The sequence below is a fragment of the Artibeus jamaicensis genome, unplaced genomic scaffold (genome assembly GCF_021234435.1).
Source record: "Artibeus jamaicensis isolate MK-2021 breed Jamaican fruit bat unplaced genomic scaffold, CSHL_Jam_final contig_1028, whole genome shotgun sequence".
In the NCBI taxonomy this organism is placed as follows: domain Eukaryota; kingdom Metazoa; phylum Chordata; class Mammalia; order Chiroptera; family Phyllostomidae; genus Artibeus; species Artibeus jamaicensis.
Window position 1 is genome coordinate 2,179,983 of NW_026521201.1, and position 17,485 is coordinate 2,197,467.

At 42.0% G+C, this 17,485-nt stretch overlaps 1 protein-coding gene across 1 annotated transcript in view; it reads left to right on the forward strand.

Moving 5' to 3' along the window:
• PLXNC1 (plexin C1) overlaps positions 1 to 17,485 on the forward strand; it is a 150,353-nt gene that overhangs the window by 62,074 nt on the left and 70,794 nt on the right. The window contains exons 5-9 of the mRNA XM_037141912.2: positions 3,997 to 4,111; positions 11,425 to 11,572; positions 14,848 to 14,935; positions 17,126 to 17,225; positions 17,364 to 17,459. Of these exons, the coding sequence (XP_036997807.2) occupies positions 3,997 to 4,111; positions 11,425 to 11,572; positions 14,848 to 14,935; positions 17,126 to 17,225; positions 17,364 to 17,459 (547 nt within the window). The remainder of the gene's footprint in view (positions 1 to 3,996; positions 4,112 to 11,424; positions 11,573 to 14,847; positions 14,936 to 17,125; positions 17,226 to 17,363; positions 17,460 to 17,485) is intronic.

The following is a 17,485-nucleotide window of genomic DNA, read 5'->3' on the forward strand; positions in this document are numbered from 1 at the left end:
TCCTGGCCAAGTCCCAGCCCTGCCACCAACCACCGTTGAGACCCCAGGAGGCCCAGGATGACTGTCTTTATCCTTAGGTGCCTTATTAAATGGCAGCAAAGACTCACGGGAGGCTGGGCGATGGAGTGGCCAAGTGTATGGTTCTGAAGCCGGACTTTGGTCACTTGTGGCTGGGTGACCTTGGCATGTCATCGCAGTTCTCTGAGCTTCACTTTTATCCCTGTAGAATGAGGCTCTGTGTGGACTAGTGGGGAAGTGCTAAGTGTGCACACTCAGACCAGTGCCTGGCCTGGAGCCGTGTCCACCCCATGCAGGTGCATGGTGGGGTAGTTACCAGAGGATGTTGGGGTTTAGACAGATTTCCATAAACTCAAGAACAGTATGAAAATGCTTTCTGAATTCTAAATAGCAAACTTAGAAACAAATGTCTGGAATCTCCCTATTCATGAGTTGAGGCAGGGTTGGTTTGAAACATACTTTATAGGTGGGGGAAGTGGTAGTCCATGTACTTATGTACCCGAGTGGCAATATCAAACTCTTACTATGTTGAATAAATTAAACTCTACAGCAGATTTTATGGCAAACTGATAAGAATAAGCCTTAAATAGTTGTCTTCACTAAATTGTTTCCACATACAATGTTTTTCACCTAAGGAAAGTTTTTAATTTTTTAAATTAACATATAGGTTTTGTTTTTTCTTCGTGCAGCCTTTTCTTTGCATTTGAGAGGTTTCATTTCTACATTTGCAAATGCGCCAGTGTTGCACATTGGCCTAACCATGTAAGCATGAGATTTAGCTGGATAAAGGACTAGACAAATAAAATACTGATTGGGGATCTTGAGATCTTTGGATAAACTTGCAGTAGTGGGTGGAGTAAAGGCAGCAGAGTGAGGTAAGGAAAGCAAATCTGGCTCTGCCATGTTCTCCAGAACGCGCTCATCCCATTCTGAATCCAGTTTCCCTCCAGTCTGTGGCCCAAAGAAAATGACATGAAGCCAGTTAAGAAATCCATCTCCTGGGGGTGCCTCGCTGAGGATCCCCCACACCAAGCCTTGTGTCTGACAATTCAATTTTAATTTTATTTGTGTGATGGCATAAATGTTTATGCACTGGACCATTGCTTTTTTTTAAAGATTTTATTTATTTATTTTGACATAGGCGAAGGTAGGGCAAAAGAAAGGGAGAAAAACATTGATGTGAGAGAGAAACATCAATCAGTTCCCTCTCATATGTGGCCCAACTGGGGACCAGGCCTGCAACCCAGGCATGTGCCCTGGCTGGGAATCAAACCATCAACCTTCTGCTCTGCATGACAAGGCCCAACCAACTGGGCCAAGCCGCCCAGGCTGGTCACTGCTTTTGTTCAGACATAGGACTCAGAGGGTTAACTTTCAAAAGGGATCATTTCACAGTAACTGGTTTTGTTTACCAAAGTGTGGGACCTCTACAATCTGCTCCCCTCCTTAAGAAACTCGAATATGTGGGTAATGTGCTGTCAGGAAGATTTTATAATTCGTGATGTTGGAGAAGTAATAAGACACTGCTGTTGGTTGACCATCTGGTTATACATTCTTGGTGTCATGGTCTGTGTTTTTATTTTTTCAATTTTAGTTTTTAACTGGTGAGAAACAAGGAATGGGAGTTTAGAAATTTCAAATTTTCAAAAGTGCTTTATAAACAGGAAATTCGTGCTTAGTTCCTTAGCATGGTTAGATTTTATTTTTACCTTATCCAAAATAGGAAATGATAAATTTATTTTATATACTTGTATATGTGTGTATATATATGTGGGTATGCATATACCTGTATGTGTATATATATTTATCCATGTAACTAAAAACTTCCACTCCTCACTTGTTCCCTCTATGGCCTCGGATGTCAACTTCTAACGTACATTAAAAATAGTCTCTTCACTGTAGGTAGGAGTCAGACTAGAGGGAAACTCTAGAAACAAAAATCACCAACAGAAAAGACCTATAAAGATTTCATTTTTCATCCATTCACTCAAACATATTTATTGAAACCCTAGTATTTGCATATCATGCTGCCAGACACTGAAGGATTTGCTGAAGAAATATTTAAGACATTCTCTCTTCCTTTGAGGAGCTTAGCGCTTACTTGGGGAGAAATGACATAGACATATGAAACACTTAAGTTGTAATTCAAGGCAGCATATGATTAAATACCGAAATGTGTGGATCCAACAAGAAATGCTATAGGAGTTCAGAAAAGGGAGTGATAACTCAAGGGCACTACTGTTTTCTGCCTACAAATTGGCAAATCGTAGCACTATTTGTATGAAATATTTTACGCTTGTTTTTTTGGCAGCCTTAGGCCTTGACTCCCAGGCAGCATTAAGAGCCTACAAAAATATTTGCACTCTAATCTCTGTAGAGCTAGTGGGTATTTTTTTCTTATAGGCAGAGGAAGTGCCTCATACTATCCAGAGTGCACATGACTGGCAGGTAGTTTTTCACAGTCCTAATTTTTTTCAGTTACAAAACAAGAAATCAGCCTCATCATTCTCTGTTTTCCAGTACAATGGTACTTGTCCCCTCCCTTACAAACTCCCCCTGACATTGAGAGGTGGTTTAATTTGAACTTAATGTCCATGACAGATGAGCTAGCCATGAGGGGTCAGATAAACTTACGGCTTTGGAGAATGGCTGATGAAAATCCCCATGGTCATGATGTTGGAAAAGGAAGTGACACAGAGGTAGGTGAGTCCAGACACAGGCGTGCTCACCGTGAACAGGGTTCCCCTGAGTGTTAGAGTATGATCACATGCTGAGAATATTGTGTTCGCAGATGATGTTTAATGAAAGTTACTGGCTTCCTGTTCTATTTGTGTCATATTCAAATTAGCACAGAGCTCAAAGACGAGCCATGCAGCCTAAATTCTTAAGAATTTTAAAAAAAGAGAGAAGAGGAGGAAGAGGAAAGAAGCACTTGTAAAATGTCAACGCATGTCAAATGCACTGTTTGGGCCCACGTCTCATTTTACTCAGATCCTCTCAGGGACTCCCCACAGCTGAGTGGAGTTATGATTTGGTTGCATTTCAAGCTTATGATTCATGAATTTTCAGTTTCTTCTAAAACTCAATGCAGTGGTTCTTTCCCACCTCTTCATTTTAACCATAGGCCTCAAGGAGGCCTAAATAACAGAGTTTTTTTTCTCAACATTATTCAATGAAATGTCTGCAGAGTCCAACACCATTTGAAAATAACATGGCACTTGTTCATTCTCTTTGTTGAGTTGGCAGCCCTTCTGGTTAAGCAAGAGTTCCCAAGTTAGCAGGACCCGGAGTGACTGAGACATCAAGCAAACCCAGTGATCTCACCACTCTACTTCTGTTGATGTTTACTGTAGTAGTTGGCCCTGGCCACAGCTTGATTTATCTGGGGCATCCTCTGCACTCGCTGACTTGGGAAAATAGCCCTGGAAAGTGTTTCCCCCATATCTTTTGATATAATTTGGTGTGTGTGTATAAATAAATGTAGCACATAGTTATGGGATATCTTATCAAGTTCTTGGGAAGCCTCTGTCTTTAATACATTTTTTAAAATTATCATACTACAAAGCACAAAATAACTTTTTGTTTTTAACTACAAAAATACTACAACAATAGATTTGTGTTCTGGAGTGAATGCAAACTGAAAATGTATGCAATATATAAACCCTTTCTTGGGCTATTCTTTGCTAGGTTTTTTCTGGAAGGGAGATCTTTAATTTCAGAATCCATGAGAGGATGTGCTTTCAGCGTTTGGAGATGTCATCTTGAGAGATGGCTCTCTGCTCCGAGACATGATGGAAAAAATACTCTGCTGTTTTCCTGTTGCTTTTTGTGGTTTTAGCATCTCCTTCCTATTCTCACTGAAAGTCAATAATCCACTATACAAAGCCTGGTATTTTGCACCAAAGCCAGTATGTGAGTTTTAACTAATGCATGTGCAGGGTTGCTATTTTGTTGCCCCCCCCCTTTTTTTTTAAATAGGTGTACTTTTAAAGATGATTGTGTACGTTCAGAGAACTCAGAAAACTGGCTGGATATTTCATCAGGACCTAAAAGGTGCCCTCAAATTCACATATCTCGAAGAGGTAAAGACAAGGTAAGAGGAAAGATTTTAATTTGTCTCTATTGTAGTGTCTTATTTTGCACCATTGATGTTAACTTCCTTCTGTGTGTAAAATGCCTGTTAGCAATCAAATACACTCAGTTAGGAGAGTCATTCATTTAGTTGACTCATGTAGAGTGCCCCCTACTCCGCGAGCTGTTAGGGATGGGCCAGAGGCCAAGACACATTGTTTGCGGACCTGCCCATTATCTTGGGGAGCTGCAGATGACCCTCAATAGTTGAATTTAAAGAAGAGATGAACTATTAATGTAGTAGAAAAACAAATTGATTAAAGAAATAGAGAAAAAAGAAATTCAGACTCAGGGTGAATAAGGTGCCTTAAAGGTGGCTTAGTGTAGAATTTCATTTTGTTTTACGGTTCCTTTTCCTTATGTGTTCAGGCATCTCCTGACAGCTATTTTATGAACATGGCTTCAAGCAATATTGGTAGCAGGGAAAGAAACCAATGTGGGCAGTGAATATTGCAAGTGGGGCCCTTGGAAAGGAAGCTGGTGGGCTCTTGCCAGGGCAGAATTGCCAATCAGCCCTGTCATTGGAGTAGAGAAAAAAAGAAATGAGTATATTCAAGCATTTTCCGATTCACACACCAACCATGTCCTACAGGAAAATGGAATTCCTGCCTTGCTCTCTCAGCAGTGCTGTAAGGAGACGTTTTCTCCCTAATTATGGCTCTTGTATTATGAATAATTGTACAGAATCCCCATCAACAGCCAGCTGACCTGCCTGTTGAGCACCCTCTGTTTTATTTGAATGTCACATTAACAAGGAAATGGGCCACTTTCTTTTTTCTCTTACACTTTGCCATTTCAAATAGCAAGAACCATACCACTTAAGATGATTTAACATTTAATAAAGGAGAGCCAGAGCATTTAATGAGTGATAAATAATAAACGGATCAAGCTTTGAAGTCATAACTGATCAGAACTGAAGGACTTAAGGTTTTCTGGTGGTTGTCACTTTCTGTTGTCTTCCTGGGAGGTGTGTTAAAAAAAGAACTTTCAAAGCCTTCATTTAAGCAGGCCTGAGTGAACAGATTCTGTAAAAAAAGGTGCTTACGGCATCTAAGCATAGGTGTGACCTAATTTTTGTTCTTCTTATTAGTCTGGAAAATCTTGGGTACTGATGGAGAATGATAGCAAATACTGTGATCCTTGACTCTACCCAGGACTCTGATGAGTGGTTAAGATTGTGCGAGACTTTTTCTTTAATCATCTTAAAAATGTTAAGGGTAAGAATTCAGCTAAATAAAGTGAGGGAAAGTAACTTGTTTATTAAACAAAAAGTGCTGCTTATACAATTTGCTTGCCTAGCTCTGGGCTTACTAGTATAAATCCGTCACCATTTATATTTGGCCTGGAACATACAAAAAATGTTTACCACCCAAACAACCACCAGGACTTTCTTCCCCACCCAAGTCCCACTGTGGTTCATTCTAATCCCTCTAGCCTGTTCCACACAACCACTACCTTGGTCTCTCCAGCCGATCGTCACTCTCTTGGTAAAGGAGATGAGGATTTAGTAATTTGAGTAAACGTCATCTCTGAAATCCACTTTGAACTTATTATTTTAACAGTGTTGATAACATGTTTGACTCATCTCTTGGTCACACTATTTCAAAAATATTTCTGTCCTGTGGTCATTTATGACTTACCGGAAACTCTCAGATCTTTGTTTATTTAAGTACTACCTGATCCTGACCTATATAGATGGCAGTCCACGGTTTCCCTCAATTCTTTGTACTAGCTCTCTCTTCACAGAGTGTTTGCAAACTGCTCATCACATGCCTCGTAACATTCTAGTAACTTTCTGGGTACAGAAAAATCCCATACAACGCAAAGACGCTGTTCCCAAGAAGCTTTATTTCTATATATAAAACAATTAGAAGATAGTATATTGTCATCTTTGTTAAGAAATCAACATTAAAAAGAAATAACTAGAGCAATTCCAATTATCTTGGAGGGACTTCCATGAGGTGGTGTTGAGTAAAAACAGCAAGCTGCTGAAACGTATGTGTAGCATGATCTTATATTGATCAAAAGTCCCTGTATAAGTTAATGTGTATGAGCCCCTCTGTGGTTATTTGAGGAAAATATGGAAGAATTCATTGCTGGCTTGCAAACATGGGCTTCCCTGATGCAATGACTGAGGTGGTGCAGAGGGAAGACATAGATGAGTTTAAAAAAAAAGAAAAATGAAATCCTTACACACACAAACAAAAAGGATGTATGGCACACCCTGTTTTTGCGTTATGTAAAATTATGTTTGTGTGTACCTATAAGGAGGTTTGAACCTTCAGTAAAAATGGCTTATACTGATAAAAACAGGAAAAAGATGCAGAACTGAAGTATTTCCCACAGACAGCATAGTTTCTAATGGAGAGTCACTAGAAACCTTTTTTTACAAATCAGAATGAAAACAAAGAATTTCACCATCACTAATACACTTGACACTGTTTTTCAAGTTCTGTCCAATCCATTAATAGAAGAAAGAAGTAACAGAAATAATTATTGGAGTGGAATAGACAAAAATATCACTATTTGCCACTCTTAAGTGATTATATATCTGCAAAATCTAAACACATTAGCTTTTATAACTATATAAATTAATAAAAATAAAATGAAGTGCTAAGTGTTCAGCAAGCATTTAAATATAAATAACCACCCTGGCTGGTCTGGCTCAGTGGCTTTAGTGCTGGCCTGCGAACCAAAGGGTCACCCGTTCAATTCCCAGTCAGGACACACACCTGGGTCGAGGGACAGGCCCCTAGTAGGAGGTGTGCGAGAGGCAACCACCCACTGATGTTTCTCTCCTTTTCTTCCTCCCACCCTTCCCCCTCTCTAAAAATAAATAAATTTAGAAAAATTTTAAAAATCAATAATTTTTCTTACTTGTGAAGTAAAACAAACTGTTCATGTCCATTAATCAAAGATTCCATTTATTAGAACAACAGAAACACTGTTATGATTTTAAAGGCCAAGGTATATACTCTATATTTAAAATTATTTTACTAGAAAATACATGTTGAAGACAACTACCAAAAATAGTAATTTTTACAACAGCTTGTCCTAGTGATTTTTTAATAGTAATTAGAATTTGGGGCATTGGTCTATTGAGGCTACTTATAATTCATGATAAGGAAATCTTATCAATTAAAAGCACAAGCATAAGTAAAAATAAAAGCAAAAACACACAAGGTATTTTCTTGGAAGATCCAGAAAATATCTTGACTATTTCCAGACACATACTGTGTCTTGGCGGGAAGATATCAAAAATGTCACATCTTCCTCAATCTGTTTTCTAGATTTCATGTAATCCCAGTGAAATTTGAATAGACTTGTCTTAAAATTAATATAAATTCATGTGGAATAATATGAACAGGTCAAGAATATCCAAAATATTTTTCAAAAAGGAAAATTCTTTAAGCAAGACCATTTCTGTATGATTATAAACATCTATACTGACAATAATTCAGCCATGTTTCTGTTTTAAAAATCAGAATGTACTTTTAACTCCATAACATAGAGCAAAAAGCTGAGAAATAGATTTAAAATTGTTAAAGATCAAACGCCATACAATAAGAGAAAACGAAATAAACTACTTCATAAAGGTGCTAAGATAGCTGGCTTACAATATGGAACTGTAATTCAATTCACATTTTACATTCTATATAAAAATAAAATTTAGGCTAATTAAGAAATCCATATGTAAAGCTGACATAGACTAACTAACAGAAAATAGAATTGAGCATCAGATAATTCAGAAGTATAATTTTCTTAGCTATGAAGCAATAAAGTATGCAGTACCAAAAAGAAATCGTCATACTTAACTTTAAAAAATCTATGCAACAAAAAATAAGAAATAACTAAAGCACACACTTTAGGAAAACATTTTCAATAGGCAAAATATTAATTACAAGGTATTAAAGCGAGGAGAAATTAAAAACAAAAACATCACAGCACCAAAAAGTAAGTAGGCAAAGCACATACCCTCACAAGAAGGGGTTTAGAGAGTTAGACATAGATATGGCAATATGCTCAACTTCACCAGTTATCGAGTAAATACAAATTAAAGTGATAATAAGATATGCTAACACCTAGTGTTGGCAGTGCCAATTAGCACAATGTTTTTGAAAAGCAATTTGACAATATGTTTCATAAGTCATAAATATATTCATTCTTTGAAGCAGCAACTCCAGGCTTAGAATTCCGAAGTAACTTGAAAGAGGAAAACCCAGAAGCATACAGATTCTACTGCAGTAGCATTCATAGAATTAGAAACCCGGAATTAACGGAACTGTTTGGCACTAAGGGAAATGGCTAATTAAAATGTGGCATGTTAGTTGGCCTGGTAGAATGTTCATTGCTGCCTGTGGACATTATCTGCTAATTAACACTCAGACGCTCTATCTGATCCATTGTGTCTTCATTTTCTCTTAGTCCAGCATAGGTCAAGAAAGAACTACCAATCTGCTAAGGATTCCCCTGTTGGGTTTATTAAATCATTGCTTCAACTTTTTAACCATACTCACCCCAAATTAGGCAAAAGTACTTTCAACTTCCTGGCTAACCCCTCCATCCACTGCACCTGAAAAAGCCGTGCTGTCTCCTGTTGTCAGCTCACCACAGGACGGCTGTTGCCCTACTGGTCCCCAGAAACTGTTCTCGCTGAGGCCATGGTGAAGTCCATGTAGCTGTTCCAGCAGGTGCCAGCGGTCCTCGTCTCACCTGGTGGACTGGCTGGCTTCTTGAAACCCTCTCTTCCATTGCACACGCTCTCCATGCGGTCTCCCCTTTGGCCTGCTTCTCTGGCTGCTTCTCTATCTAGCTCGAAATATTAGTTATTTCAGGCCCATTTTTGGCTCTTCCTCTCTTTTGGCTCTCTACTTTACTCACAGGCAATCTCATCTATTCCCACAGCTACATGTTCATGTCCCCTTTATCTCTACCTCCAAGCTCCAGGCCTCTATCCTCTTGATTATCAAACAAGTCTCTTGAACTGAACACATCCAAAATTGAAATCTTGAATTTTTGTCCCCAAGTTGGCCCCTCCCTGTGTCCCATCTCAGTACATCATACCTCTATCCATCCATTTGCTCAGCCGAACCCTTCCTATTCACAACCCCATTTCCAATCCCGCCCGATGCTATCACTAAAGGGCATGTGATCTGTTCGTTTTTTCTCATTTCCACTGAACTGTCACAGCCCAGCTTCTTTCATTTAATGCTCTCTTAATACTGTGTGGCCCTGAAACGAGACTAGTTTACTCTAGTGGACTTCTCCATGCTTCTACTAAACTGTAAGCTCTTTGAGGGCAAGAACTAAAGCTGTTTGATTCACTAAAGTATTCAGTACTCCATGCAGCTGTTGGTACATGTTAAGAGCTTGATAAATGTTTGCGGAATAAATGAGTATGATAATTACAGTTATGTTAAAATTACATATGTGAGGACTGGCAGGAAATGTGGAAAACTTAAAACAGCAGCTAAAGATGAGATTTAAACAAACTTTCTGATACTTTTGTTATACCTGAACAGTGAAATACATTTAAGATGTATATGTACACAGAGTAATATGTGATATGACCATGTGCTAAGATGCACGGTGCAGATATGAATGCAGGGTGGGAGAAGGCAGGTGGATGCGAGTTCAGCCACTTGTTGAAGAAGAGCTGGTGGGAATGGTGTGGGGATGTTACTAGCCTCAAGTCCCTAGAGATGGTTGGACTTTGGTCCTTCCAGGTTGGACTGTAAGAACTTGCCTTCTTCCGGTGTGACTGTATGTCCTGGAAACAGAATTCTATGGAAATGGAAAGATGGGGCTGACCCCTGGGCTAGAATAGACTGAGCAAGCTTATCAGAGCCCAAAAGACAGTAGAATCTTAGGTGGCTCAGCGGACAGTCTGGGCAGAAGCATGACGGGAGACGGACACCTCCCGGGCTGTCTGGGACTGGGCTCTCCATCCCAGTTACAGGGCGCTGCTTCCCACCAGTTCCCCTCCATGCGTCTGAGACAAAGGGGCCCACCACTGGTATGTTAATTCCTTTAATTTTCCTTTTCAGTAGGAGAGGTAGGCCTTGCTCCTCTAGTTAGCTCACTGGAGGGAGCATTGCTGCAGAGGAGATGCCGGGGTTTCATGTGTGTGTCCCCGTGCACACACACAGCCACCACCTCCAAATCTGAGCATATGTTTGGCCACAGACAAAGTCTGAAATAATTTTAAATATAGATTTCACAGTCCACCTTCTTTAACTACAAACTAATATTAGAAATTAGCAATAAGAAGTACAGAGCTGACACCTGGAAAATCAAGTTATACCCCCATAGATGAACCCTGGACCAAAGGGAAACAAATGAAAAAAAAATCATGTGTTTGGATGGGCATACTTAATATCATAAGATATAAATTCTCCTAAAAATTAATGTGTATGTTTATAGTACAGTTCTAGTGAGACTCAGTCTCCTTACTCCCTTTGGACAAAATGATCTTAAACATTATATAGAAGAATAATGTCTAGGAAATGCTAAGAAAATTATGAAAAAAGGGATAGTAAATATTAGATATTAAATATATTTAAAGTCACAGTAGTAAAACTTGACGGCATTGGAATAGAAGTAGATTAATAGATAATTGGACCAGAGCAGAGTTCAGAAATAGATTCTAGATCTATGCTAACCTAATATATGACAAAAATGGTTATTTCAGTCAAGGGGACAAAAAGAGTTTCTTTGTTTTGTTTTGTAAGTGGTTGTGACATAGCTGATTAACAATCTGAATAAAAATCAAGTTGGACCCTTATCTCATGTGATATATAAAAGTAAGTTCCAGATGGGTCAAAGATATAAGTTGTAAAAAATAATAAAGGTGGCGAGACAGCTTTCTATTTGCCTGTAAGCAAGGGTGTGGGAAGAACTTAATAACCAAGACACGGAACTTGTATTTGATTATATAAAAACATGTTGTGTAAGGTGAGAGACAGCACACACAAGTTACAAGAAAAACAGTAGATTAGGAGAAAATATTTGTCAGTAATATGACACATAAGTACTAATATCTATACTACATAGATATCAGAAAAAATACACAGAAGAAGAAAATAGTCCAAGAACGGAGTATGTGATTCACAAAAGAGTAAACCAAGCAGCCACAAAAATGTCCTTCTTTTCGTCGGCAACCTGAGAAGTTCTTCTATGGCTGGTCAAAGGGGGAGTTCACTTAAGGCTCTAGAATGGATGGAAATGAGGCAAAAACAATGGTTTGGTTCCCGAGTCATCCTCTCCCCCGCACAGGCTATGGTGACTTTGGTGGGAAGCGTCCCTCCCAGACGCTCGGGCTGCGTGGTGAGGAACGCAGACACCGGCAGGGAGCTCTGCAAGGGTGAGGGCCGGCCGAATGAGACCTGCACCTGCAACATCCCGACCACAGCACCCTACAAAGGTAAGTGGGCTCTTTGCTGCTTTTTGTTAGGACTCGAAAAAGGCAAGAGAACCTCCCAACTTCAGATCGCCCAGAGAGCAAGTTAGATGACAAAAAATCTGAATAGTCCCACCCTGCAGACCCACTCTCTCCCTACTTCCTGCTTCTTGCTTTTCCCCTCGGTCCTGCTCACCTCTGCCCTGCCTCTCCCATTACTGCAGGGCCCTACTATCAAATGTGACTGAGAATGACAGAGGATGGTAAGTTGGATAGGTGAGTGGAGTAAAACCAGGGACCATTGGGCTGCTCCTACCTAAATGGTTCAGAGAATTCAGACACCTGAAAAGTTGGAATGGCCTTGGTGAGAAGAGAAAATAGAGTGGCCAGTGTTCTATCATCTTCAGTTCCTTGCATTCATTCATTCATACAAAAAGTATATATTGAACAACTACTATGTGCCAGGTATTGTGCTAGATGCTAGGGATACAGTAACCAAAAAAGGCTGACTCGGTCCTTGGCCATGATTTTTATAGCCTATTTTAGGGATAGAGACAAGTAAACATCTTGCTGCAATGTAGTGTGAATACGGGGACTAGAGCATACCATGGGAAGTACATGAAAAGGATGCCAAACTGGACTTGGCAGGTGGCAGAGGGGCAAGGAAAGCTTCCCAGATGATGAGTAGAGTTGAGTCAACTAAAGAAGAGGGGGCAGAGTATTCCAAGAAAAGACCCACTAGTATGATGGCCAGGAGAGAAAAAAGCTTTGTTTGAGCAGCCAAAAGAGGTTCTGTTTAGCCAAGGCAAATGAGGTAGGGACAGGTGGAACGCACATTGAGGAAAAATGGATACCAAAGGAGGCACAAAGTATCTGGCACAAAGTAGCCCTTTGCAATCAATAGGTTTTTGTTGCATGAATGAATGAATGGCTGCAGGTGGAGAATGGGCCAGAGGAGTGAGAGGCTGAGTTCTGAAAGATCAGAGAGAAGGAAGGCTGTTGCCGTGCTGGGGTGGGGGGGGGGGGGGGGAGCACAGACAGTGAGAGCTGAGATGGAGGCAGTGGAAACGAAGATGAGTGGATGGAGTCCAGAAATGGCTGGGAGTTAGAGTAGACAGACTGAGAATTCATGAGTCTCTTTGGGTGAGAGAGACTGGAAATTCATCATTCAGTCCTTGTAGAATGGGTGAAGATCATAATGAAGCTGAGTTTTGGGGTGAGAGCTGGTGTTACCTAATTTACTCAAAATCCCTCAGAAGGGAACTGAATGCACCAGGCCAGAGAGCCCAGCTTTAAAAATGCCTCTCAGCTATTGGGCTCATGGTGGATGATTGTGTCTGAATTGCTTGAAAAATTATTTCTGTTTTCCACATTTTTTTCATCCATACTACACCGCCCTTGTGATGTGCTTCTAGTTAATTTTGGTCATTAAAATGCAGGTCTTGCTCACTCATAAAATGTGCTTCTGAAGTTTTTGTGATTACCTTGTAGAGCTAGCCAGGTGCTCTTAGGGCCTCCATCAATAGCACCCAACCCTTCACCTGCCCTTTTTCAAGTGCCTTGAATTCTGAGCAGGCAAACTCACTTCCCACGTCTTGCATTCCGCCAGCCAACGGCCATTGCCAAACTGTTGTCCACGGCCTAGAGTAACCTCACCCGTTTCACCAAATCCTAGTGCCCTTCTGCTTTCAAATGCTGGGGGGAAAGTCACCTCTTCATGCAACTTTTCTGGATTCTGCTCTAACTGTCCTGGTCATTCTAGTACCCACCCTGGTCTCCCACAGGTACCCCAGGCACTGCAGGGATCCCAGACCACCCCTAGGGTGTTTCCTTGACTGCTATCATTGTGGTGTTTTTTTTCACCTAAGTTATTTTTATCCCTTCCAGAATAACTGTAAATGCCTCGAGAGGCATTTATTTCCCCATGATCTTTCCCCATGAACAACAACAGTATTGTTCTGTGCACAGCTGATACGCTGCAAAGCACAACTTTTGCTCGTGTTCATCACTGGACACTTGTAGATTCCACTGACATGTTATTTTCACTGGCTGGCCCTCAGTGCTAACATCTGCTCTACTAACACTTAGCAAGTGTCTGTTCTAATGCTCTTGCTGAGAGGTCAAGCCAGCCCTCCAAACCTCTTGTCTTAGAACAGAGGACTATCATTTTACACAGACCTACTGTATGTGAGCCGAATTTTATGGGTCACCCTGGCTTTTGGAATGAGTTGTGTTGCTGTAGAGAGGCAAGTTAGTCAGAATTCTTGGACTTGTGAAAGTGCCCGGTACTGAAATTTCACTAAGGAAATGAGGGCTGCCCACAGTTAGGCTGACTTCTTATTCTCTCATTTAAAAAACAGCATCATCTGCTAGCACCTTAAAGGAAGAAGATACTAATACCAAAATAGATGACAGTGAAAACATCACAGAGTGGCACTGGTCCCTGGTCACCACAGGATGCAAAGGGCACCCAAATCCAGCAGAAGACAGTCATTCTGTGGGCAGCATTTCAAACCCCAGACTCCCGGCCTTACCCCAGGTCTGCTAAGTCAGACTACTGAGGAGCACGGCTCAGGAATCTGTATTTTCATCATTTTCTCAAGTGATTTTGACAGACAGCTGGGTTTGGGAAGCATCTTGGATGGGGTACCAAGTAAGTTAGAGAGGCACAGGAAATAGGACATTTTTCTAACGCTGATTTAGCACAGTGTATATCTCTGACTTTATTCTTTGGAGGTTTCCTACCAGTAGGTAGGTTTTCAAATGTTGGTAAGGAAACCTGCACCGGAGCTTTGGCGACAGTCGGCTCCAAGCAGAGCGCGGATCCCGGCCCACGGGAGCCACACTGTAGAGTATGTTAGGTCGTGTTTGTGGTGCGGATTTTTCTGATGGTGCACAGCTTCCTCCCTCACATTCTGATTCTCACGTTCTAGGCACTTCTTGCTCAGTGACTTGTTTTATTCTTATGCTGTGGCCAATTACAAGTTGAGATAGTGATCCCGGGGAGAGTATGAGATGTAAATGGGCTGGAAAATGGCTTTTTCCTAGTGATTATCCACGGGAGGCCTGGGGCGTGAGGTGGGCCCGGGTCTGTCTGGAGCCCTGTGCTGTGCGCTCTGGCGGCCTGACGTGCACAGCCCACAGGAAGGAACCCCATACTGACTGAAATGTGAGCCAGCAGCTGGCGCCCCTCCACCCTTGCAGTGGAGGCAAAAATATTTATCTTTTGCATTTACAGCTTTGCCGGTTGATAGCAGGACTCCACCGTAAATGACTCTTTTTTCCCCCCTCTGCTCCAGATGTTTTAGTTGTCAACGTGACATTCTCCTTCGGTTCTTGGCATTTATCAAAAAGATTCAACTTTACCAACTGCTCGTCATTAAGAGAGTAAGATTTTATTTGAAGTCTAAATATTCTCTCATTGTTTTTTATTTATTTATTTGCTTTACTCCTCAACTTCCTAAAGAACTCTTTTGTGGAGTAGAACCTTCTAAAGTGCCTTTTGGAGCGTGGCCTAATGGGAGATGAGAGGGCCCCTGAGCTCCTAAGCTTGCTCGTTCTGGCCCTGATAAGTAAGGCAGGCGGGGCAGCTAAGGAGCACACAGCTGTGCCGAAGTGTTTCTACCAAGAGGGAAGTACATTTGCCCAAGACCGGAAGGTGGCCTCGAAGTAAGTACAGTAGGCGGGTGCTGCTAGCTTCTCCCCTGATCAGAATGGCTTTGAGAATTTGGGTCCAGAAAGAGGGTGTGAGCATGAGATAAGGGGAAATCATACTCAAGAAGGACAAGATGAAGTCTGTTTCTTCAAAGAACTTGTTAGCCCCCAAAACAGACAATGTATGGTGGTTACCAGAGGGGAAGTGGGTCGGGAGAGGATGAAGAGGGTGAAGGGGATCAAATATATGGTGACCGAGGGAAACTAGACTTTGGGTGGTAAACACACAATACAATATACAAATGATGTGTCCTAGAATTGTACACTTGAAATGTATACGATGTCACACCAATAAATTTAATTTAAAAAAGAACATGTTAATTCTTCCCTGCCCCCGCTCCACATTTTTTTCCCACCATGTTTGGCCCTAATGAGCTACATAATCCCCTGAGTTAGTACCACAGCCTCACTCCTTGCTTATAAAGCAAAGAGAAGACAGAGGAATATGCTTCTCAAATTCCTGATTTTCCACTTGGAAGATGGGGTAGAGGTTCCCATGGAAACAATGGGAAGCTCTATTATTAGTGATTCTATAGTTTGTTCAGTGGTTTGATTGACCCGCTCTGTGAGTACCAAATGTGAGCTCCTTTAGCTTGGCCTGGGAACCATTGTTTCTTTGGGGAAAATGAATTCAAACTCGAAAGTGAGTTGGGAGGCCACTCAGCAGCTATTAGGTCAGGGGCCCCCAGAACTTATCTGTACCCATGCAGGATTCAGTTCAGGTATCTTTAATAAACAGAATGAACGAGGGAGTGAAAAAGAAAAATAGACTTAATACAGAAAGCCCCAGAAGTCCATGAAAATAGGAAAAAAGGGAGTGAGTTAAATAGAATTTTATGGCTCAGAGAGAATTGAAACAATGCAGCTCTCCATCCCCAGTTGCGGAGGCCAGACAAAAGCGGTGACTTGCCCCAGGTCCCATAGCTGGGTGATTAACAACCAGACCTCAGACCCACAGCTTCCCAGAGGGTGAACGCCCTTTCCTTGGGTAACTGCTCCCCTTAGAAAAGTAGAGTACAGCCGACACACAGGGAGGGGCAGGGAGCAGGGGAAATAGGAATGCAAATCACAGACCTGCGTCTAGCCCACTTAGGTAGCCAGAGAAACCCTGAGCCTAGGTTTTCTTCTTCCACTGAGCCTGCTGCCGCTGTAGGTCAGAAACTGAGAATGCTTTGGCATTTCTCGAAGACTGTATGAACCGTGAGTAGTGTCCCCTCCCCTGCACCAGTCCTTCCACTGTCCCTGGGCTGAGCCTTCCTTTGGCTTCCCGTAGCTGCTTCCAGACCAGCCGCTGTCTCTCTATCTGTTGTTCTTTAGCTCCGATTATCCTGTAAGTGCTGTTCAAGCTTTCCACTGTTACCCACGCAGGATAGATCTCATTTGATTAGTAGACCCAGCTCTTCCTCAGTTTGGCTAAAAAGCAAACAGTGGCATCCCATTCCCTCTGCTAGCACCCGTGGCCTCACATCTACTGGACAGTTGGTGGTGTTACTGCTGATATGGGGGTGGGGCGAGGAGGGAGAGACCAGTCTCTGGAGGGAAACTTACCTGAGGGTAAACAAATAGCAGTGGGAAGTTCAGAAACAGATTCAGTGGGTTCCTGTGGTCTACCTGCCAGGGAGGTGATCCCAGCCTCAGGTTTCCATGGCAATGCCCCTGCAGGGGTGGCGGCTGTCAGTCAGCCCGAAGGCTCTATATCCAGCCTCAAAGGACTGTCCTCGCTCCCCTGGGTTCATCACAGTCTCTTCAGGGATTTTTTTCCTTCTTTCAAATGCTCACATGTGGTCATATCACAGAGGGAAATTCTAGGGTATGGAGATTTTTTTTCACTGCAGGAATTAAGCTGGTTTTCCATGTCGCCAGGTGCCCAGTGTGTGTTGGAGCAGGCTGTGCTTGGTGTAGGAATGGGAGGTGTGTCCACCCGTTCACAGCGTGCGGCCCTTCCGACTCCTACAGAAACCAGGTAACGGGACACTTTTGGTATCACAAGGTTTAATCAAAATTGGCATTTGCAGCCCCGCAGCCAGTCTTTGGTGTTTATTTCAAACTCCGAATTTCCCACCTGTGTGGATGGATATTGAAGGGACGTTTTTCATTTCAGGAACCTTGCCAGGCTGTGGTGGAGAGGCGGGCGCCAGCCCAAACGCCAGGAGGCAGAGGGTTTGCGAAGAGTAACAGAACCCACCCCGGCTCGCAGGTCAGGCCACTGTTTGAGTTGGTCTC